The 22,157-nt window shown below is 45.6% G+C and overlaps 2 protein-coding genes and 1 long non-coding RNA gene across 12 annotated transcripts in view; 2 read left to right on the top strand and 1 right to left on the bottom strand.

Moving 5' to 3' along the window:
• Window positions 1-8,099, top strand: part of tsc1a (TSC complex subunit 1a) — a 13,499-nt gene extending 5,400 nt beyond the window's left edge. For 3 of the 6 annotated variants that reach the window (XM_069523168.1, XM_069523164.1, XM_069523169.1), the window contains exons 11-22: window positions 43-125; window positions 204-300; window positions 800-1,029; window positions 1,485-1,645; window positions 1,905-1,975; window positions 2,861-3,027; window positions 3,249-3,431; window positions 3,557-3,667; window positions 3,867-3,989; window positions 4,341-4,528; window positions 4,836-4,964; window positions 5,255-8,099. In XM_069523168.1, coding sequence (XP_069379269.1) covers window positions 43-125; window positions 204-300; window positions 800-1,029; window positions 1,485-1,645; window positions 1,905-1,975; window positions 2,861-3,027; window positions 3,249-3,431; window positions 3,557-3,667; window positions 3,867-3,989; window positions 4,341-4,528; window positions 4,836-4,964; window positions 5,255-5,753 — 2,042 coding nt within the window. In that variant the 3' untranslated portion in view covers window positions 5,754-8,099. The remainder of the gene's footprint in view (window positions 1-42; window positions 126-203; window positions 301-799; window positions 1,030-1,484; window positions 1,646-1,904; window positions 1,976-2,860; window positions 3,028-3,248; window positions 3,432-3,556; window positions 3,668-3,866; window positions 3,990-4,340; window positions 4,529-4,835; window positions 4,965-5,254) is intronic. The other 3 variants (XM_069523167.1, XM_069523166.1, XM_069523165.1) reach the window with 3 other exon arrangements.
• Window positions 7,645-10,605, bottom strand: LOC138407420 (uncharacterized). Its single transcript, XR_011240827.1, has 2 exons — window positions 10,429-10,605; window positions 7,645-8,905 (listed from the first exon to the last, which is right to left on the bottom strand). It is a non-coding gene; the product is annotated as an uncharacterized lncRNA (long non-coding RNA).
• On the top strand, window positions 8,900-22,024 carry ak8 (adenylate kinase 8). 5 transcript variants are annotated; one of them, XM_069523183.1, is made up of 15 exons: window positions 8,900-9,041; window positions 9,300-9,387; window positions 10,402-10,486; window positions 11,466-11,515; window positions 12,048-12,131; window positions 12,216-12,272; window positions 18,477-18,558; window positions 18,675-18,746; window positions 18,949-19,149; window positions 19,687-19,809; window positions 19,911-20,000; window positions 20,108-20,249; window positions 20,465-20,545; window positions 20,735-20,864; window positions 21,526-22,024. In XM_069523183.1, the coding sequence occupies exons 2-15, from the start codon at window positions 9,307-9,309 to the stop codon at window positions 21,613-21,615; spliced, it is 1,368 nt and encodes a 455-aa protein (XP_069379284.1). In that variant the 5' UTR covers window positions 8,900-9,041; window positions 9,300-9,306; the 3' UTR covers window positions 21,616-22,024. The 5 variants fall into 5 exon arrangements, with proteins under 5 accessions (XP_069379284.1, XP_069379282.1, XP_069379283.1 ...); XM_069523181.1 differs by having other exon boundaries at window positions 18,949-19,197; XM_069523182.1 differs by having other exon boundaries at window positions 12,213-12,272.
• Window positions 22,025-22,157: the final 133 nt, after the last annotated feature.

The raw sequence follows: 22,157 nt of genomic DNA, 5'->3' as shown, positions 1-22,157 counted from the left end.
TCGTTCTGAATGTGAAACTAAGACTTGTCTGTTTGACTCCAGCTGTGGAATGTCCTTCCTCTTCCTCTGCCCCTGTGACATCACTGAGCGAATACAACCAGGATGGAGGTCTGACTCACCACCAGGTGAGATAGGGACCACGGCTTGGTCCTTTACAGCAGAAGGCTTTTATTGTGAAGGAATCTGTGTCTGTGTCCTCATAGGTGAAGCAGAAGCCAATCCCAGAGCTGGAGAGGACATCCAGTCAGCCAGTCACAGAGGAGGAGAGAGGTCCGAGTGATGTCATCAACAGCAGTGGAGGTGAGGTGATGATGGATGTGATCAGCTGATCATGTCAACCTGCGTCCACAGTGAAGCACCACATCATAAACACATTATGATGTCATTTATTACTGAGTGAGCACTTTATTAGAAACAACTCACTGACACAGACTCTGACACGCCTGAAAACATGTCACATGACATTTTCACATACACTGGTCATGTGATGTAAACAGGAAGTAGATTGTCTCCTCTGCAGTTGGTTGCTTAGTAACAGAAACTCCTCTGACGGAGGAGCAGTGATGGTGAAATGTCAGAGCAGAGATTTCTTTTTTCGGAGCGACGACGAGGTGGAACTGTTCCTGACAGGAAGTGTTAGTGAGGCTTTGTGTTCACCGCTGGTAGTCGATTCCTCGCTGCCCCGGGTTTTTGTCTGCAGCAGCGTCACCTGAAGGCAGCGATCTCGAGTCATGTGATGTACAAACTCTTAGAACTGACAATGATTCAGTGAAATTGACTTTGTCTCGTTTCTCTCCAGACTCCACCCCCCCCCTGCACATCCTCCTCACCTCCACCCCCAGCTGTGGCGAGTCAGGCTCATCCCTCCCCTGTCCTCCCTCCTCCATCTCACTCTGTTTCACCCCGCCAACCAGGTCAGAGGAGGGAGGCCCCGCCTTCTTTGATCAGAGTCCCGCCTTCCCATACGAACCCCTGTTTGAGCTGGCTCTGCCTCGAGCCGCCGCACTCTTCATCGGGAGGAAGACTCAGGTAACTTCAAGAAGACTGTTGGTCACATGTTCACTAGATTCAGACTGTCTCTCTGTCTCTCTGTCTCTCTGTCTCTGTCTCTGTCTCTGTCTGTCTGTCTCTCTCTCTCTCTCTCTTTGTCCGTCTGTCTAAGTTTGATGTGAATAGAAAATACTACCTATATATCTTTATGTATTTTTTTACCTAAATTTAACATTAACTTCATACAACTTAATCCACATTTATGTCGTTTTTTTCTAGATTACTTATCTTTATTAATATTTATCAATATTATAATACTTAAATACATTTTTTACTTGGTCTTTAGATTACACTATTTATTTCTTTGCACATTCGTACAAGCAGAAGATAGGTGTTTTCTGTTGTATCAACAAATCTAATAAAAGCTATTAAATAATTTTAGCTCATTATTGAAGTGATGATTTTCTTCTTGTGGATCCTGTTTTGACCTGAAGGAGGCGCTGGAGAGAGCAGCAGGGCAGCAGGAGATGGGGGGAGGTGGGGGAGGAGTGGAGGGAGAGGACAAGAAGCAGGATCTGACCTCCTTCTCCCCTCTGGAGGCTTTGGACCAGCTGATCGTCCACGGACACGACGCTCATGAGCGCCTGAGCACAAGGTGAGACTGTTACCACGGAGATGGACGAAGAGAAAAAACAACAGCTTACAGCCAACACGATCTGTCTGGCTCCGCCCACAGGACGAAGAATTTCACATCGTGTGATCCTGTACTTATGAGTGAGGACATTTAGGCCGGTCCTCACTCATAAGTACAGACATTTAGTTGTGATGGTTAAGGTTAGAGGCCTCTGGAATGTGTTATGTCAATGACTGTCCTCACTAAGACAGAAGTACAATCGTGTGTGTGTGTGTTGCAGGTTGTCTTCAGTCAGTAGGTCGGGGGATCGAAGTCATTTTGGAGGTAAACAGCAAAGCATGAAAACCAAAGGTACCTGAATTAACTCACTGACTCAGCTTGTTAAATTAATTCACCTGCTTGATCTGATGATGATTGCAAGCTTTGAGTTGTCTTCTTCTTCTCGATATAATTCAGTCTCTTCTGTTGATATTTATTTTTAAATTCGATTTTAATCATCATGACTCGATTGAACCGAAGTGTGAAAGTTTGTGCATTAAATTGAATAGAGAGACTAACTTTACTAATCAGACTAACTATTGTAACTTTACTAACCAGCGTGTCTCCTCATCTTCTACCATCAGTGACTCCTCAGTTCATGTGTCTGCTCCTTCATCTCTATCAGACATGTTCTCATGTACAAATACTTTAAACATGAAGTTTCTTCTAATGTAGTGAATCTGTTGTTGTGTGGATGTCTTCAGTTCATCAGCATCTATTGTCCTCGTGTCCTGGAGACGGATCCTCACATGTGACTCTGAGCTTCAGTTACTGCTCAGAAAGTGTCTCTGTAGTTTGACTCTTGATGAGTGAAGGACAGAGGACGTTGCTGCTTGTTGACATCGATGAGACAAACTGGATATGAGACAAACTGAACATGAGACAAACTGAACAGGAGACAAACTGAATATGAGACAAACTGAACATGAGACAAACTGGATATGAGACAAACTGAACATGAGACAAACTGAATATGAGACAAACTGAATATGAGACAAACTGAACATGAGACAAACTGAATATGAGACAATACAAATAAATGTGATTGAATGTAAATGTACTAACCAGATTAACTGTATTATTCTGTTGTTTATATTGTGACTGTCTCAACTGACAGATCAGATATTCACAGGCTGTAAAACGTGTGTGTGTGTGTGTGTGTGTGTGTGTGTGTGTGTGTGTGTGTGTGTGTGTCAGCTGCAGTTGTGGGGGAGGAGCTTCAGTCACTGAGGAGTCAGTTGTTGCTGATCCACAGTCAGCTTCAGTACGAACGTTTCAAACGGCAGCAGCACGCCATCAGAAACCGCCGCCTGCTGCGTAGAGTCATCAATGCTACCGCGCTGGAGGAGCAAAGTATCGCCATGGTAACCATTCACATGTCAACCCTGTCTGAGCAGTGTCCCCATAGAAACACACACAGGTCGACACTTTGAGCATAGTGTTGTCATGGTGACACTACATTTTCTTCAATTTATTGGCAAGTGGCAACCAACATCGAGGTGCTCTGCAGAACGCACATCAACAACTTTTCTTTCTTACCTTTAAGTGATTTATACAACTGTGTGTGTGTGTGTATCTGACACAGAGGGCTCAGTTGGGCGTTCAGGACGAGGAGATTCGTTCTCTGAAATTGAGTCTGGAGGAAGAACAAAGACGTTACACACAACTGCAGCAGGACACACACACACACACCAACCAGCTGAACACACAGATCCAACAACTGCTGCTGCAGCAACAGGACAAGCAGACACACAACCAGAGGCTGCAGGTACACACACACACATACATTAATACACACACACAAAATAATACTCATGCTGACACACACATATACACACATTAATACACACTGACACACACAACAACCAGCTGTGCTGTGATTGGCTGTTTCAGAGCGACCTTCAGGAGTGTCAGTGCAGGCTAAGAGTTGTGGAGGCGGAGCTTCAAAGAGCCAATAACAAGGCCTATAACTCTGAACATCAGCTGACCCAGCTGTCACTCAAGGTGAGGATCACTGTGATTGGACAGTTCTTTTCATGTAGAGATAGCTCATCCAATCCGAGAGAAAAGAATGATGATGAAGAAGACGATGATGGGGAGTGTGTGAGTGTGTGTGTGTGTGTGTGTGAGTGTGTGTGTTTGTGCGTGTGTTTGTGTGTGTGTTTGTGTGTGAGTGATGCTGTGTCTCTTTGTTTCTCTGCAGTTGAGCAGCAGTGAGCAGTTGCAGCAGCAGATCTTCATGATGAACCAGCAGCTCGTCCTCCTCAGAGAAACTAACAGAGCTCTGACCAATCAGCTGGAGGGAGGAGAGGCCGAGCGCTGGACTGTACGATAACAGACACACACACACACACACACTTGTCTCTCTATAGTTGTGAGGACGCTCATTGACACTATGCATTCCCCAGCCCCGTACTTTAACCTCTCTATGATTTGTGAGGACCAGCAAAGATGACTCAACAAAGAAAATTATTAAAAGATTAAATCAATGATCAGTCGATCAATGAAAGTTTATCTGCAGCTGGTGATCGTTGAAATGTTTCACTGAAGAAAACAAGGGAACAAGTTCATGTCGGGTTCTGGAACGTTTTTAGAAAGATATCGGTGAATTAATCTAAAATGCAAATAGTTGTATTATCTCTTTTAGCCTGATTATTACACAAAGTTGTGTGCGCAGGAGGTGTCCATGCTGCAGTGCAGTGTGGGTAAAGAGTGCCAGCGTCTGAGGGACAGCGAGGTCCAGCAGAGACAGATGCTGGAAGCAGCCAATCACAGGATCGTGGAGCTGGAGAGCCAGCTGACCAAGAAAGATCAGTTGATCCAGGATCAGAAGAAACTCCTGGAGGACACCAAGGCCCAGAGCAGGTCAGATTCCCAAACAGTTACCTAAACTATTCAACCTTAACCAGCTAACCCTGACCAGTTACCTAAACTATTCAACCTTAACCAGCTAACCCTGACCAGTTACCTAAACTATTCAACCTTAACCAGCTAACCCTGACCAGTCTGCTCTACACTGTGAATGATCGAAGATTCACCTGTAGACAAACTCAGAAGTTGAGTTCATGTTATTTTCAACAGTTGTTCATAAAAGCAGACATCAGTCTGTAACTTAATAAAATATATAAAGTCAGTAACATAGTGTGTGTGTGTGTGTGTGTGTGTGTGTCAGAGCGGAGTTGTCGGCCTGTGACAGTCGCTGCGTCGCTCTGCAGAGAGTCAGTCAGAACCTGCAGACGGAGATGCTTCAGCTGTACAGTCAGATCCACCTGGAGACTCGCCCTCAGGACGTCTGCGGCAGGTAAACATGTCATCCTCTGATGTCACTACAGGAGTTCAACTTTAAACATGGTGACACAGCAACAAACCCAGTGACCATTTCTTCTTTAATTACTTAAAAGATGTATAACCTTGGTTAACTGCTGCATCTAACATGCTACACAGCTGCCCACCACTAGATGGGGCTGCTAACGTCAGCAGCCTCAGTGTCTATGGAAATAGCTAACACGAGCACACTGAGCATGAGAAGACAATCTGCATCAGGAGATAATGGCTGATGATGTCATGTGATGTCATCTTTCTCTCCCTCAGGCCAAATGGCGGCAGTGTTGCTTTACCTGTTGCTCCGAGCAGCCTCAGGCCCCGCCCCTCCTCTTCTTCTGTTGGTATAATAAATGGAGTGGTGTCCACCTCCCCCCTGCACCTCCCGTCCTACTCCTCCTCCCCCCTTTCCCTGTCCCCCATCGAGTCCCCCCTGGCAGCGGGGTCGTTCCTGGAGCAGCGAGCGCGGCAGCTGTTTGGACCGACCAATCACAGCCCAGAGGAGGAGGAGCCTCAGGAGGAGGTGGAGGATGAGGACGTTCAGTCAGAGACCCTTCCTCTGGATCATGAGGTGGAGGAGGCCACCCTCTTCTCAGAGAACCCTCCGACGGAGCCTCCGAGCCTGGCTACAGCTCACAGCTTCACCGCCTTCAAACCTGTGCCCCCCCCCCCAGGTCCTGCCCCCCCTGCAGACCTGACCCTCGCTGTTCGTCAGAGGAGACACGAGCTGAGCATCATGGACTACGACGAGACGCTGCCAGAGTACTGACGGAGGACTGGAGGCCGTTCTGAGATCAGCAGCTGACCTGCTGACTGGTCTGTTTTCACATCTGCCTTAAAAACACTGAGTGCCACAACTGTTTCCTGTTCACTGGATAAATCCATGATGGTGAATAAATTGTGAAGCTAGCTCAAATGCTAACCAGCCAATAAGCTGATAGAGATTAGAAAGAATCAGTCGCAGTTTAAGTCAAACTCTCACTGATGCTATTGAAATGAACTGACGTTATAAATCTCATTCCAACTAAAGAAGTGAAGCTACAGCTAAGGTATAAACTTCATCAACAACTAGTATGTTGTGCTAATGCTAAAATGAGCTTGTAAGCTAAGTGGCGTTAAAACTACTTCATTATTGAGCAAGTTGATGGATGTTAATTTAACAAAGAACAAAGAAATTAAGTTAATGTTAGCTCAAAAATGAATGACTAAACCATAGCTAATATTTAATGTAGGAATATATCCAAAACTGTGTCAAGACATAGAGCAAGTTGAAATAATTCATGAAATTAAACTGTAAAGTCTTAAAACTAAATTACATCAGTTGAAACTAAAAACAATCACGTAAGTAATTTAACTGTAATCTCATGTTTAGAGTCTCACAGCTAACATTAACATGCTAACATTTGCCCTCAGCACATTGACTTATGAATTGAACTTGCTCACGCTCTGATAGCTGTGCAGTTATCTGCCCCTGAATTTACACAAGTCTGAAAGTTGGATCTTGAGAGATTTGTTGTCATCGTCAGGAAACAGTGAATTAAACCAAAAATAAGGGAAGAAATTGGAGGTTTGTTCGAATGAATGAATTTAAGGTGAAGCTAACAGAAGCTGTGTTAATAATCTGGCGTTGACTGTAACATAAAACTGCTCCCTGTAGTTTTTCGTCTCTGCAGCTGCAACAACAGCATCAAAACACTATCAACCAAAACTAGTGGTTATATTTTTCGAGAAATCACGTTGCAACTATTCAGGCCTGACTTTCTGTCTGGACTGATGCTGAGCTGCTAAAATGACTCTGGTTGGTTCTGTCAGTGTCAGAGCCTGGCTAGCAGCTACTTAGCATAGTTAGCATCATTAGCACAGCCATGATGTGCTCTGCAGACTAAGGTGTATGTAGTTTAACAGCAGGCGTGTTCACAGTGTTTGTGTTTCAAAAAGACATCTCAGTGGAAACTGACCAAAGATTCTCAGTATTTCATTTACTTCACTGCCAATCACAGCCCATGAATATCAGTGACGCCTGCGTGACACAAGGACATTCACAGGCTGAATGATCCTTTTCACACTGAAGAAAATCATCCACATTTGATCATGGGGCTTCTCAGGGTAGTATTTCCTATTTACATGGAAACATGCAGGTTTTTGAGCAGAAACCAATCAGACGTCTTCTCACCCCCCTGTCGTCATCATCTGGAGAATGAACAGCACAAGCAGACATTCATAAACATAATGAAAAGTTGAAATGGGTTCAAAAAAACAGCGTCCATGTGATCGAGGCCTCAATGAACAAAATCTGTTTGTCATCTTTGAACTTCTGGTGTGGACGTTGAAGAAAGTGGTTTCAAGGTTTATTTTGAAATACGACACTTAGCTGACGTCAGCTGCAGGTGATTCAATGACCAGAGAACTCAGACTGGATCTGTGGGCCCTGATGCAATAAAAATTCAGTTTGATTTTCTTTATCCATATATATGTTGGTTATACTGAAAAGGGAAACGTTGCCGGTGCTCAGTCACTGGCTCTCTGCTTGACAATTTCTCATTTTTAATAACACCTTGCATCTTTTTCATATCCAGCAACATTTACAACCATAAGATGCATAAAAACCAATGTTCCGTCACCTCAGGGTCACGACTGCTGAAAAAAACGCTCAGTCTCACTTCAGGTACAGGACGTGTTTATTCTAGATGAACTGCTGCTTCCAGTCTTTATGCTAAGCTAGGCTAACAGTGTTGTGGCTCCAGATCTGTGTCAGGTTATTATATTTAAGTTTCAGATACTGTGAAGCTTCAATGTTTTTTCTGTATGATCTCAATGTATCAGGTGTAACATCTGAACATGTTTGTGCCATGATCTCCCTCATCATGCAATGTGAACATTAACACATGACATTGATCTCCGCCATCACACCGTCACAAGCAAAGAGAAGAAGTGAAACTGGTCATCACCATGACAACAAACAATTGAATAATCTCAGATGATCTGGAAGATTTTTCTTTTTTTTCTGCAGTGTAGTTGTTTTCACTCAGAAACACAGGGGGCGCTGTTCTCATCACCAGCTCAAATAGACGAATATTAAACTGTGAACACTAAAATAAAGATTTATTCAAAACCAGCGTCTCTGCCGATGACTGATGAATTCTGAACGACACGAAAACCTGAAAGATTTTATATGAAGCTCCTTTCCTTCCACAAAGGATGGTCCGATGTTTCCTCTGCTGAAGGAGATAAGTTAGGAAGCATCGAGTCTCCTTTCCTTCCACAAAGGATGGTCCGATGTTTCCTCTGCTGAAGGAGATAAGTTAGGAAGCTTCGAGTCTCCTCACACAAAGGATGGTCCGATGTTTCCTCTGCTGAAGGAGATAAGTTAGGAAGCGTCGAGTCTCCTTTCCTTCCACAAAGGATGGTCTGATGTTTCCTCTGCTGAAGGAGATAAGTTAGGAAGCATCGAGTCTCCTTCCACAAAGGATGGTCCGATGTTTCCTCTGCTGAAGGAGATAAGTTAGGAAGCTTCGAGTCTCCTTCCACAAAGGATGGTCCGATGTTTCCTCTGCTGAAGGAGATAAGTTAGGAAGCTTCGAGTCTCCTTTCCTTCCACAAAGGATGGTCCGATGTTTCCTCTGCTGAAGGAGATAAGTTAGGAAGCATCGAGTCTCCTTTCCTTCCACAAAGGATGGTCCGATGTTTCCTCTGCTGAAGGAGATAAGTTAGGAAGTTGGTCAGTGATGCGCAATGAATCCTGGGACATGTAGGATCCAGTCAGTGGAGCCTCCACGGCTCGGGAGCGGAAGGACACATGTGGCGCCGTTGTGACGTCAGTAGGAACTCCTCCACGGGGTTGCTAGGAAATGGCCTCAGTCCCGCCCTTGACGCGCGGTGATGACGTTGAACACTAGCAACGAGAAGACGTTCCATAGCAACCTGCGGTAAACGTCTGGTTAGTCTCACGTTAGCTTGACTCAGCGGTTTTAGGTAGTTTAGTTAGCTTTTAACTAGCCGGACCTGTTTGTGTCCCCTCCACTTGACTGATGAACAGGAAGTGAACTCGGCTGTTCAGGTAAGACTCATTAATAAAGGTTAATGACGTCATGAAAGTTCTGCTGAGTTCAGGTACAGATCAGAGCAGCAGATGCGTGTCTGAGTCACGTGACAGAGGTTTGATGACGTCACATCCATACTTTTCACACATCACAGTTTAATAACCTGATGGGAAACGGTTCCCAGGAAGCAACGCTCTGTGACGTCATTCTGTGATGTCGCTATGGCGTTTATACATGTCTATGATGTCACTGATGTCACTGTGGTGTATCTGCAGGAGACTGATGGAGAACATGGTGAAGCCTCTGATTCCCGCTCACATGTCGGTTTATGCGGACAAACATGGCGTCTTCCACCTGCTGCAGGTAAAGAGCCTGAAACTGACGTCATCACCTCCATGTAGACTGGAGCAAACTGTGTGTGTGTCTGTGTCTGTCTGTGTGTGTGTGTGTCTGTGTCTGTCTGTCTGTGTCTGTCTGTCTGTGTGTGTGTCTGTGTGTGTGTCTGTGTGTGTGTCTGTGTGTGTCTCTCTGTGTGTGTGTGTCTGTGTGTGTGTGTCTGTGTGTGTGTGTGTCTGTCTGTCTGTGTGTCTGTGTGTGTGTGTGTGTCTCTGTGTGTCTCTGTGTGTGTCTGTGTGTGTGTGTGTCTGTCTGTCTGTGTGTCTGTGTGTGTGTGTGTGTCTCTGTGTGTCTCTGTGTGTGTCTGTGTGTGTGTGTGTCTCTGTGTGTCTCTGTGTGTGTGTCTGTGTGTCTCTCTGTGTGTGTGTGTGTCTCTGTGTGTGTGTCTGTGTGTGTCTCTCTGTGTGTGTGTGTCTCTGTGTGTGTCTGTGTGTCTCTCTCTGTGTGTGTGTCTCTGTGTGTGTCTGTGTGTCTCTCTCTGTGTGTGTGTGTGTCTCTGTGTGTGTGTCTGTGTGTGTGTCTGTGTGTGTGTGTGTGTCTATCTGTGTGTGTGTGTGTGTGTGTCTGTGTGTCTCTCTGTGTCTGTGTGTCTCTCTGTGTGTGTGTGTCTCTGTGTGTGTGTGTGTCTCTGTGTGTCTCTCTGTGTGTCTCTGTGTGTGTGTGTGTCTCTCTGTGTGTCTCTGTGTGTGTGTCTGTGTGTCTCTGTGTGTGTGTGTGTCTCTCTGTGTGTGTGTCTCTCTGTGTGTGTGTGTGTCTCTCTGTGTGTGTGTGTCTCTGTGTGTGTGTGTGTCTCTGTGTGTGTCTCTGCGTGTGTGTCTGTGTGTCTCTCTGTGTGTGTGTGTGTGTGTGTGTGTGTGTCTCTCTGTGTGTCTCTGTGTGTGTGTCTGTGTGTCTCTGTGTGTGTGTGTCTCTGTGTGTGTGTGTGTGTGTGTGTGTGTGTGTGTCTGTGTGTCTGTGTGTCTCTGTGTGTGTGTGTTACAGAGCATGGTGTCCAGTGTGTTGACGTACCAGCCTGATGATCCAGTCTCTCACCTGATCTCAGTTCTTCAGAGGAGCAGCATCAACAGTAAGACGTCAGCTGATCATCAGCTGTTCTCAGTCATGAGGTCATGAGTTGGATGAATCATCTCCATGGTAACGCTGTGTGTTCAGATGATGAGTGACGAGTGGTGAATGAACCTTTCTGTCACTAGGTGGAGCTGTGACTCTACAGGCCTGTAAACACACTCATCACACACACACACTGTAAATAAAGATGGATGACATGAAGCCAAATCCTCTGGCTACCTGGTGTCTGGCTGCAGTATAGGTTATTAACCCGCCTCCTCCATGTTAGCAGATGGGACATGAACAAATGTCTCCTCATTAACTGATTAAAAACTCAAAGTAGACGTTAATTAAATGTTTAAAGATGTTTCTGTCGTTTCAGTTCTTCTCCCTCTGATGTTTGTTCAAGTGTTTCTCATTAGTTCGGTTAAATCAGTTATTAATGATATAAAAACAGGCGGAGACGTCATGATTGACAGCTGAGCCAGGCTCAGATTGGATTGGTTGAGAATGTGTGTGGGTGGGCCCTTGATACCACGGCTCCACCCCACAATCACTACTACACAGACTCTGACTGCAGATGAGGTCATCACCACCAGATGGCAGCATTTGTATGTGAGATATTTTGACTTCGTTTCTGGAGGAAGTGGAGACGTCGTCTTTGTTGACATTGTCTGATCATGTGTCAGACTTGTTTTAATGCTGCGTTCCATTACTCGGAATTACCGACCTCCGAGTTGGAAGCTACAACTGGAACACCCCATTTTTTACTGTTGAATGGACCTCCTGTCATTAAATCGTTGGACAGGTAACTCTGGCGTTGGAATGCGTGAAATGTCACGTAATGTGTTATTATGAACTGGCTTTGCTAATAATGGCTAGCTGGATAACGTAAAACATTGTTCCTGTGCAACTGGAATGCTATCACTGGAGCTCGGAGCTCTGAGGTGTAACGGAACGCAGCATAAACATCAAGTGTTAAACTGTATCTGTGTCAGTTCCCAGGATCATGGTGCTCGGTCCTCCAGCTGTAGGGAAACACACTGTGGTGAGTTTAAAATAAGATTATATATAAATCTATAAACAACTTCAGACACTGTTTCAATCAGTGTTATATTGTAAAATGTTTTATGCTAACGTTCAGAAACACTTTCCTCAGACTGTCCATTGCTGCTTTTCAGTCTGTGTCTTGGTTTTAGCACCTGTTTCTTTAAGACCGCCTTCCTGATAAAGCCCAGGCTGCTCTGATTGGTCAGCTGCTCTTCTCTGTTGTGATTGGTCAACTGCTTCCAGCGTGTGTTGGAAATGCCGGCCTCCGCTCTCACCTCACTTGGTTTTGTTAAAGGGCGTTAACGCACACCTAGCAGCTAGTCTGACACGCCCCCTAACAAATAAAACAGAATGAACGGGTTTCCAGACAACTGACGAGCCGTTAACACAGTGGACGAAAGAAACAGTAAAAAACGTCACGTGTCCTTTTACATAAATAGAAAATAACATGTTATAGACGTCAGTCATGTGACGGAGCAGAGACCACAGATGCTGCTGATGTCATCTTCATCTTCTTTGTCGTCCTTCAGGCAACGAAGCTGAGCGCTGAGCTGAGAGCTGTTCATGTGACCATCGAGAGTCTACTGAAGGACCAATCAGAGCTAAGCACACAGGCACGCCAGTACACACAGACACGTCAAGCAGGAGTCTGGCCTTTGGTGATGTCATCAGTGATGTCACTTTGTTGTGTTCAGCAGCTTCCTGTCGAGCAGCGTGTTCATCAGAGACTGAGCGAGGTCGACTGTTTCAACAAAGTGAGTCAGAGAAACTAATCCACCAAACTGTTCAGATTCTTCATGTTTTAAAGTTTCTGCTGAACATTGGAGATAAACTCTGGTTGTTAAGAACTGATCTCAGTTCAGCTTCACTCTTCCACTGGAGCTGATGGAGACTCTCAGTCACTTGTTCTCTCAGGAGATGAACCCACTCAGCAGAGAGAGAGAACAGACGCTCAGGGAGCGAAGGAGGAAACGTTCTCCACCTTCACACATCAGACTCACTTTGATCAAACTGCTGCTTGTTGTGGGACTGTTGGTTTCTCTATAACTTTAAGATCTCAACCTTGAGATCATCTATATTATCATTTGGTTCTATACAAATAAAATAGAATAAAGGTAGAAACTTGTATTTAAATGTAAATGTGATGTGGAACCACTAGAGGGAGAACTTTGTTTTATTCCCTGTTTTTTATATTTGGATCAAATTATTTAAATTTTGTTAAACGTCAAAGAAGAACTCCTCATGTACGTGTCGACCTTTGACACCACAGAAGCACATTTTTAACCTCTCTCTCTGTCTCTCTCTCTTTCTCTCTGTCTGTCTCTCTCTCTGTCTGTCTGCCTCTCTCTCTCTCTCTCTCTGTCTGTCTGTCTCTCTCTCTCTCTCTCTCTCTCTCTCTCTCTCTCTCTCTCTCTCTCTCTCGCGCGCGCGCGCGAGTGTGGCGGTGTGTGAGCAAGTTTTTGAACTTTTCCTACAGTTAAATGATTTATTAATCATTTAATAAATCATTTATCACTTTATTTTTTTGTCTTACGTTAAATCTAGCACAGGAATCTATCGGTGGTTTTGGGTCTGGTAGCTAGGCTACCGGCTCGGTGGTGCGGCAGTACGCCGGTGGTGGAGGCGGGTGAGGCCGAGTTTGTGAAGCTAACTCGTCATCATGCAGTCAAACTGGTGCCGGCAGTGAGCTGCTTGGTGGAGGAGGCGGGGTTAGATTCCTCTGAGATTAGAAAATATGCTCTCAGCTTCTACAGAGACCTTTTTAAGAATGAACTGACAACCTGGACATCAGAGACAGTTTCCTCACTGGTCTCCCTAAGGTGGACAACGAGACCAATACATGTCTGGAGGTTCAGGTCTCCCTACAAGAACTGCATGCTGCCCTGATGACGCTCCAGGGTTAGATGGTCTCCCGGTGGATTTAAGTCTTTCTGGTCTGTGTTGGGTGAAGACCTGTGGGAGGTCATAACAGACAGTATAGAGAGTGGACGGCTGCCTCTGAGCTGCAGGAGGGCAGTCATCACCCTACTGCCAAAAAAAGGAGACCTACAAGATGTGAAGAACTTTTTTCAGTGTGTCCTTTCCTGGCTGCAGGATCCCTTTCAAACTGTCAGCATATGCTGATGATGTCATCATCCCGGTTAATAATCAAAGAGACATCAAGACGTTAATGAACACTGTAATTAGTTTTGGTTGTATTTCCTGTGCCAATGTAAACTGGGAGAAGAGCGAGGCAGTGCTGGTCAGGGACAGGCTGAGTGATCAGCCGACTAATCTGGAAAAACAGAGGATTTAAGTATCTGGGAGTTCTTCTGGGAAACTGGTAAAATGTTATAAAAGGTCGTCTAGAGAAATGGACCTGGGTTTAAAAAAGAATATCCTACAAACACAGAGTGCTTCCTACAAACAGTCTTGTGTCTTCTGCTCTGTGGCATCGGTTGGCCTGTGTTGACCCCCCAGCCTCTCTGTCGTCACAAATCCAGAGGGTTTTAGTTGATGGATACCACAGAGTGTCCGGTTCCTTCCAAAGGAGGAGAGTGGACAGGGTCTGATTCACCTGGCCAGCAGAGGCGCAGCTTTTCGTCTCCTCTCGTTTGTTCAGAGGTTGCTGACTGGACCAGCTGACCTGGCATGGCGACCTCTGTCCTGCCCTGAGACGTGTTGGTGGTTTGGGACAAGACTTAACCTTGTTTTTTATGGACCCTGGGAAGCTGAGCACTTCGTCTCTGCCAGACTTTTATCGGAGCCTTTTTTCAGTGTGGTCTTTGCTGAAAAAGCAGAGACAGGAGCAGACGGCCTCTCTACACTGGCTCTTACAGGAACCAGTACTGTATGGACAACGTCTGGATTATTCCAACCTGAGTGGACCTACTCTGTCCAGAACCCTCCACGCTGCAGGGATTTCCACACTGGAGCAGGTGGTGAAGCTGGCTGGACCCAGGCTGGACGATCCTGCAGGATTAGCCACTAAACTGGGAGTGAGATCCATGCGGGTGATGAATCAGCTCCTTAATCACTGGAAATCAAAACTGACGAGACATGAACACCTTCTTTTAAAAGACTTCAGTGATGGTTCACTGCTGCCAGACTCTGCAGACCCATACCCTGCTACCGGATTACTTACTGTCTTTAAAAACTGTTCTGGCCCCCTGCTGGAGCCTGTCGCACCTTTAAGTTTTTCTCTGGAGGACGCCTCAGGAAAATCCCTCTATGGACTGATGGTGAAGACACTTAACCATGAGACACTGAATGGGCGCAGTGACACTCCATGGAGGGCCTACTTCAAACTAGATCCTGGTTCTAAACCATAATGGAAGTCGTTGTACAAACCTCCTGTAATAAAGAGACACAGAGACCTCTAGTGGAGACTCCAACACGGAGTCGTTGCAGTGAACTCTTTTATCTTGGTCATCAACGCTGCTGTAGAGGACAAATGTCCGTTCTGCAGCCAGAGAGAAACTGTTTCTAGAGCGTCCTCGTCTCTGCGCTCTGTTTGTTTCACTGGACACCTTTTTTAACGGATGTGAGGAGTTTTTCAACCAGAAGGTTTTTATCTGTGGTTTTAATGACACTCGCCAGAGAAAACACAAGTGTCAGCTCTGAAACTTTGTTTGAGCTCAGGCAAAGATGGCGGCGTATGTGTGCCGGAGAAGAATCATTGGCCGCCCCCTCCCCTCCCTGAAGGATCCCTAGGACACCGGCTGTTTGAGCCGCCGCCCTCAGGCAGAAGTCTCAGGGTTCTGAAATCACGGACAAACAGGCTGAGAGACAGTTCATGTGTCATTCCAGCTGCAATAACACTATAGGACTTTCAGTCCTTGACCTTTCTGTGCAATTAACACTTTCGGGACATTACCGGTGCAATAAAACACTTTGTATATTACCCAGATATATCGCTACGTTATCGGTATATAGTATATAGTATTTATTCTTTACAATTTGCACTTCTCCAAATATGCATATTATCTGCACGGGTACATTATCGGTACAATTATTCTTTCTTGTATAGTACGTCCACTTCGTACTTTGCCTTTAGTCCTGGAATCCTCTTATCTCTATCTCAATTTGTGTCGTGGTTTGTGTCTTGTGTCTTGTTATGTTTGGCATCGAGGAAGAGGACTGTGCCAAAATTTCGTTGTGCTAATGTACGAAGTACGACTGTGCAATGACAATAAAGTCTTTTGAATTGAATTGAAAAAGACAAGTAGAAGAACGTTGATGTGGTGAAATCCAGACTTTTAATTGATTTTAGTTTTTACAGAGCGACTCGTGACCTGGAGAGTTTCAGGCTGATGTGGGGACACAGAGAGGTTCTCTGCTCCGTCACAGACCAACAGCTGCTCTACGGAGAAATAACACATTTATAATTTCTCTATGAGAAAAAAATTGTATAAATGTAATTTATTACGTTTTTTGTACAGTGTAAATAGTGACAAATCAAGGATGGTTTTAAAATCAAAATCTCTCTCCCCTGCTGTGATGATAATAATTAGTGCTCTGGTCACTGCTATGTTGTACTACGATTCCCAGAAGGCCGAGCAGCATGTTGGTGCGTGTCCCCAGAGAGCGTGTGATCAAGGCGAGGCGTCTGACACATGACGCATGTTGTCGTCCTCTCTGCTGCTCCTTATTAGCATCACATCCTGTTTCCTGTCAACGTTGATCAGGACACGAGAGCTGCTCTCTGATCAGTTAAAGAGAATGAAAGCAGGAGAAGCTGCTGTCACCAACACAACACAACAACACAACAACAGCACAAACTGAAGCTAAGTGAACAGCTGCTCTCTGCTCTGCTGTGAGACAAGAACAACACAGACATGGTTCATCCATCGGTGTCATGTAGAGAAACTGTTTCCACTCACTAACATCTGTCTTCTGCCTCTAATGTGAATAGAAACCATCATCTCTCACTCCCAGGTCACATGACTCTGCAGTAGACAGGTTTTAATTGGTTCTGATCGGCAGTGATGGAAACATGACACCCGGGTGAACGCACTAATTTGACAGACAGCGAGGTGAGAGAGCGCCAGCATGATGCTCCAGGAAAACACAGGAAGACAAACTCTACTGACAAAGGAGTCAGTCTGCCTGCGTTTAAAACTCATCATGTTGTTGCTGTTGGCTTCAATGAACAATAACAACACAAAATGGTGGTTCTCTTCGTCTGGAGGCGAGTTGCTGTGACAGAGTTGATTAGAAGTATCTCAGGATGTTGTTTCTGAGGAGGAGGAGCAACGGACTGCTGTGGTGAAGAGTCTGACCACAAAGCTTCAGACACTGATCTGAGGTCATTGGGTCATAACCCAAAGAACAAGATCACAGATACAAACAGCTGAGATTATTTTTCTCTGTTGAGACCAAGGCCCAATCCCATTTCACCCCTTTGCTCTACCCCTTCGTTTCGCATGTTCATGTGTGGGGGCAGGCTGTCCCGATACCTGTTGGGACGGAGGGGTGGGGCCAAGTGTTCGGGCTCTATAGTCCTCGAATCTGAGATGTTTCAGACCCTCACTTCAAACCTAGGGGTACCCAGAATGCCTTGCGAATCACAGGCAAGCTGGCAGGGTTTTCTACAGACCACTGCTAGCAGCCTGTGCTTTTGATTCAAACTTGAAATAATGACAAGCTTCCAAGCTTTTCAATTTGAAATGTCATGATTCACCTGCATTAGCACAGATGTTATTTGGATATTATTGTTTGTCACTTTAGTAACTGCAAACAACACCATTGGTTTATTTAAGATCTTGACAATGTTATTACAATGACGTCCCCGGAAAAACATTGTCTCGTCTTGTTTACCGATGACCTGTTGGGTTTTCGCGACGACTACTGATGATGTAATGGCTTCTTGAAGGGATGTCCCAATTCGTAAGATAAAGGCAAGATAACCCTCGAAAACAAGGGGTAGGGCCAAGGGGTGAAATGGGATTGGGCACAGGAATCAACCGTCACCTTTTGTTCTAGGGGTCCAGTATGATGTTGTAATATTCTGTTCCAGAGTTCTCTAGGACATTTTAAAGGAACTTTGGGAGGTTCTTTAAGCAAGCGTTTTTTAGTTTAGGAGGGGTGGTCACTGAAAAGATACCGGACCTAAAGGTGGTTCTTGACACCAATGAGAATTAAAGGGTTATTTAGGCTCTAGAGGTCATTTGGTCGTTAAGGAGGTTCTAGAGAGTCTTTACAGGAACCCTGAAGCTGTTCTAGAGACTAAAGAACCAGCCCGTGGACCTTTGGCGCAATAAAACTAGAGATAATTAAATCACATCTTTGTTGGAGTGCTGAGGTGATACTGATCAGAAACCAGTCGCAGGTCTTTAATCTGTGTTCCCATCACGTTCTGTTGGGTTCTCTGCTGCTGTGGTTCCTCTTTGTTCTCTCACCATGAAATCTGCATAACTGATCTGAGTTTATTTCTGTTTGACTCCTCTGAACATTTTAGTTTGTTCCAACAAGAAAACACGTCTGTCAACTGTCTAATCACTGTTTGTGTGTGTGTGTGTGTGTGTGTGTGTGTGTGTGTGTGTGTGTGTGTTTAGCAGCTACTTTGTTCTGTTAATGTCTGTTTTTGGCTGCAGGCTAAACTCATCACACACACACACACACACACACACACACACACACACAAGAGACTGTGTGTGTGTGTGTGTGATCTTCATCGTCTCTCTGTGTCAGTGGGGGACGATGATTGACAGCTCCCATCAGGACCCCGCCTCCTCCTGTCACATCAATTACTCCACATGTCTCACTTCCACTGACTGTATATAAAGATGATCACTGACTGTATATAAAGATGATCACTGACTGTATATAAAGATGATCACTGACTGTATATAAAGATGATCACTGACTGTATATAAAGATGATCACTGACTGTATATAAAGATGATCACACGTGTGTGTGTGTGTGTGTGTGTGTGTGTGTGTGTGTGTGTGTGTGTGTGTGTGTGTGTGTGTTACAGGGCTGGGTCCTGGAGGGACTCCCTCAGACTCGTCTTCAGGCTCTGACTCTTCAACAGGCCGGAGTTATCCCCGAACACGTTGGTGAGAAGAAAACTATCAAATTTATGTTATATTATTATTTTTGTTTATACAGTCACTGAAACACACTGTGTGTGTGTGTGTGTGTGTGTGTGTGTGTGTTTGTGTGTGTGTGTCAGTGATACTCGACGCTTCTGATGATGTGTTGTTGGAGAGGAGGGAGGGGAAACTGGTCGACCCAGTGACAGGAGGTGAGTCAGTGTGTGTAATGTGTGTTTGTGTGTATGTGTGTGTGATGGAGTTACATTCTTGAGGCACACCTCTGTGGCCCACAATGCACCTGGCTTTCTGACAACTGGGTGGTGGATTGTTCAACATGAGACACAAACACATCTGTGGACGTCTCAATGTATCTCTTGTCACAATGATAACATATGACATCACTTCCTGCAGACGTGTACCATCAGACTTTCATCTGGCAGGCCAATGACATCATTGCCCAGCGTCTGGAGAAGGGGCGGGGCCCATCAGAGGCGCAGCACCTAGCTGAGCTGCAGCTTTTCCGCTGTGAGGTCACAGGTCTTAGGTCAGCCTATCAGCACGTCCTAAAGATCATCAACAGTGACCAACCACACGCTGACGTCTACCAACAAGGTTCACACCCACAAAACAACCAATCACGCGCTGACGTCTACCAACAAGGTTCACACCCACAAAACAACCAACCACGCGCTGACGTCTACCAACAATATGTGAATAAAATAAAAGCACTCTAACTCGAACTGCTTCTTTTTAAGTCTCAAACACTTGAGTGAAACTAAATCTAGAAACGAGCTCATACAATTCAAGGTGCGACAAAAACAGAACACACAACCAATCTAGTTCAGCTAAGACAGTATTATGAAACTCACACTGTCACACACTCACACACACTGACACACACTGTCACACACTGACACACACTCACACACACTGACACACACTGTCACACACTCACACACACTGACACACACTGTCACACACTGACACACTGTCACACACTCACACACACTGTCACACATTCAAACTGGCTGAAGTTTTGTGAGCAGGTGTTCTCTTTAAAGCGTCTGAACTCTGTGTGTGTGTGTGTGTGTGTGTGTGTGCGCGCGTGTGTGCGTGCGTGTGTGTGCGTGTTTGTGTGCATTGTCTCAGTGCTGGCTTTTGTTCGGACTCGACATTGCTCCAGAACTCCTAGAATCCTCTTGCTGGGTCCACCTGGGTCAGGGAAGAGTCACCAGGCCAGGCTGCTGTCAGAAAAATACAAGATGGTGGATGGTACACACACACACCCACACACACACACACACACACACACACACACACACACACACGATCCCAACATCTCCTCTCTCTCTCTCTCTCTCTCTCTCTCTCAGTGTGTTGTGATCAGCTGATCACCTCTGCAGCAGCTGATGGTTCAAGCCTTGGAGAGAAGATTCAATCATATCTGGATGATAAACAACCAGGTAACACACACACACCGACACACACCGACACACACACTATAGATGAATTGATATTGATTATTAATATTGAGTATTGGTCTTGATTATTGATTGCCCTGTCGCTGCAGTTCCAGACGACCTGGTGCTGCAGGTTCTGAAGCGACGTCTGAGCCAAGTAGACTGCAGCAGCAGAGGCTGGATCCTGCACGGGTTCCCTCGTGACCTGCAGGGGGCGCTGAGCCTGCAGGAGTCCCAGCACCAGCCTAACAGGTACTGCATGTACATCTACTTATACTACTAATACTACAGTAGTATCTACATGTATTGCATATCCTGTGATCAGACTGAGGTCGGATAACTCCTTCCCTCTGAAGAACAAACGGACCAATCACAGAGTCTGTCACTGACTTGTGTCGACCAGCGTTTAACCCTCGTTGCTAAGTGCTAACAGCTGATTAATGATGATGTCATCCTCTTCCCCTCAGAGTTTTCTTCCTGGAGCTGACGGATGATGTCTGTGTGGAGAGAGTCAGTCTGAGAGCCACAGACCCAGTGAGCGGAGAGAGGTCAGTCCAAACCAGCCAGGACCAGGACCCTTAATCTGATCTTCATCCATGTCGGGGACTCTGACCCTGACCCAGGACTATGACACTGACCCAAAACCAGGACCAGGACTCTGACCCTGACTCTGAACCAGGACCGGGATCAGGACTCTGACCCTGATCCAGGAATCTGACTGCGTCTTTCTCCTGCAGATTTCACGCTGTGACTCGACCGGCTCTGACCTCTGAGATCCAGAACAGACTGGAGACCAGACCACAGGACAGAACGTACGCTGTGACACACACTCTGAACCAGTGCAGGACACACACTGCTGCTCTGCAGGTACCACACACACTAGTGACTCATGGTTGATCTGCGGGGAGGGTGTGTCAGGTCCTGAAAGTTAAAATGTCTGATTAATAGTGGATCGGTGAATGAAATATGCATGTTGCATCATTAATGTGTAAAATGTTAAATACATTCTCTAAAATGTAAACACCAAAGTGTCTCTCCACTGTTGTGTGGTGCACACTCTCCTTAAAGGGACGGATAAGAGACGTTTAAATAACGTCTGGTTGGTTCAGTTGATCTCTAACTCAGTCAGGACGTCTCAGTCTCTCTGTCTCCAGAGGCTCCAACTCAGTCAGGTCCTGAAAATATGTCCATGTGTTTTTATTGAGTAGTGACGTCAGAGGTTTCCACCAGTGTGTCCTGAGAGACAGTGTGTCCTCAGAGACAGTATGTCCTCAGTCAGTATGTGTCCTCAGAGTCAGTATGTGTCCTCAGAGTTAATATGTGTCCTCAGAGACAGTGTGTCCTCAGAGACAGTGTGTCCTCAGAGTGAGGTCTCTGAATTAGAGAAAATTATTCCTTTGGGTGGGTGATGGGCAGATGAGTAAAGCATACATGCGATCCGCTCATCTCTAACACACACATATAAATATTATTGATTGTGTTTTAATCACTATGTGTTTGTGTGTGTGTGTGTGTGTGTGTGTGTCAGTCTGTGTATCCAGATGTGGTTCTCATTGATGCTGATCAGGATCCTCACTCTGTATTTGAGGCTCTGGAGAGCAGATTAAATTCTGTCTGAGAAGAGCACTCACCTGGACTCACATGAACTCACCTGAACTCTCCTGGACTCACTTGGACTCTCCTGGACTCACCTGGACTCTCCTGGACTCACCTGGACTCACTTGGACTCACTTGGACTCTCCTGGACTCACCTGGACTCTCCTGGACTCACTTGGACTCACTTGGACTCTCCTGGACTCACTTGGACTCTCCTGGACTCACCTGGACTCACTTGGACTCTCCTGGACTCACCTGGACTCACCTGAACTCACCTGGACTCACTTGGACTCTCCTGGACTCTCCTGGACTCACCTGTTCTCTGCTCGACCACATGTGTAATGTTGGGTTGTTCTAACAGTAGAAACGTTGTTGTGTAGTTGTTGTGTAGTTGTTGTGTATCATCTCTAATATATGAACAGTGAAGTTAACGAGTGGTTGTGAGTGACAGCGGCTGTCGGCTGCTGCAGCGTCTCGTCTCTTTTCGTCAGTTTAAATCTCCGGCTGGTTCAAAGTGAGCGTTTCGGTCTCGGACTATAATTAATCCTCGTGAGCGGCGCTCGG

This window comes from Paralichthys olivaceus, chromosome 4, assembly GCF_024713975.1.
Source record: "Paralichthys olivaceus isolate ysfri-2021 chromosome 4, ASM2471397v2, whole genome shotgun sequence".
NCBI lineage: Eukaryota > Metazoa > Chordata > Actinopteri > Pleuronectiformes > Paralichthyidae > Paralichthys > Paralichthys olivaceus.
This window is presented reverse-complemented; position numbering and strand designations above follow the sequence as displayed.

What these genes read in the sequence shown, in the direction of transcription:
- ak8 (XM_069523180.1), top strand. Translation starts at nt 9,307, where the DNA reads ATGGAGAACATGGTGAAGCCTCTGATTCCCGCTCACATGTCGGTTTAT. An exon ending in TCCCAGCACCAGCCTAACAG is followed by an intron (nt 20,250 to 20,464) that starts GTACTGCATGTA and finishes TCTTCCCCTCAG; the next exon opens with AGTTTTCTTCCTGGAGCTGA. An exon ending in CACACACTGCTGCTCTGCAG is followed by an intron (nt 20,865 to 21,525) that starts GTACCACACACA and finishes TGTGTGTGTCAG; the next exon opens with TCTGTGTATCCAGATGTGGT.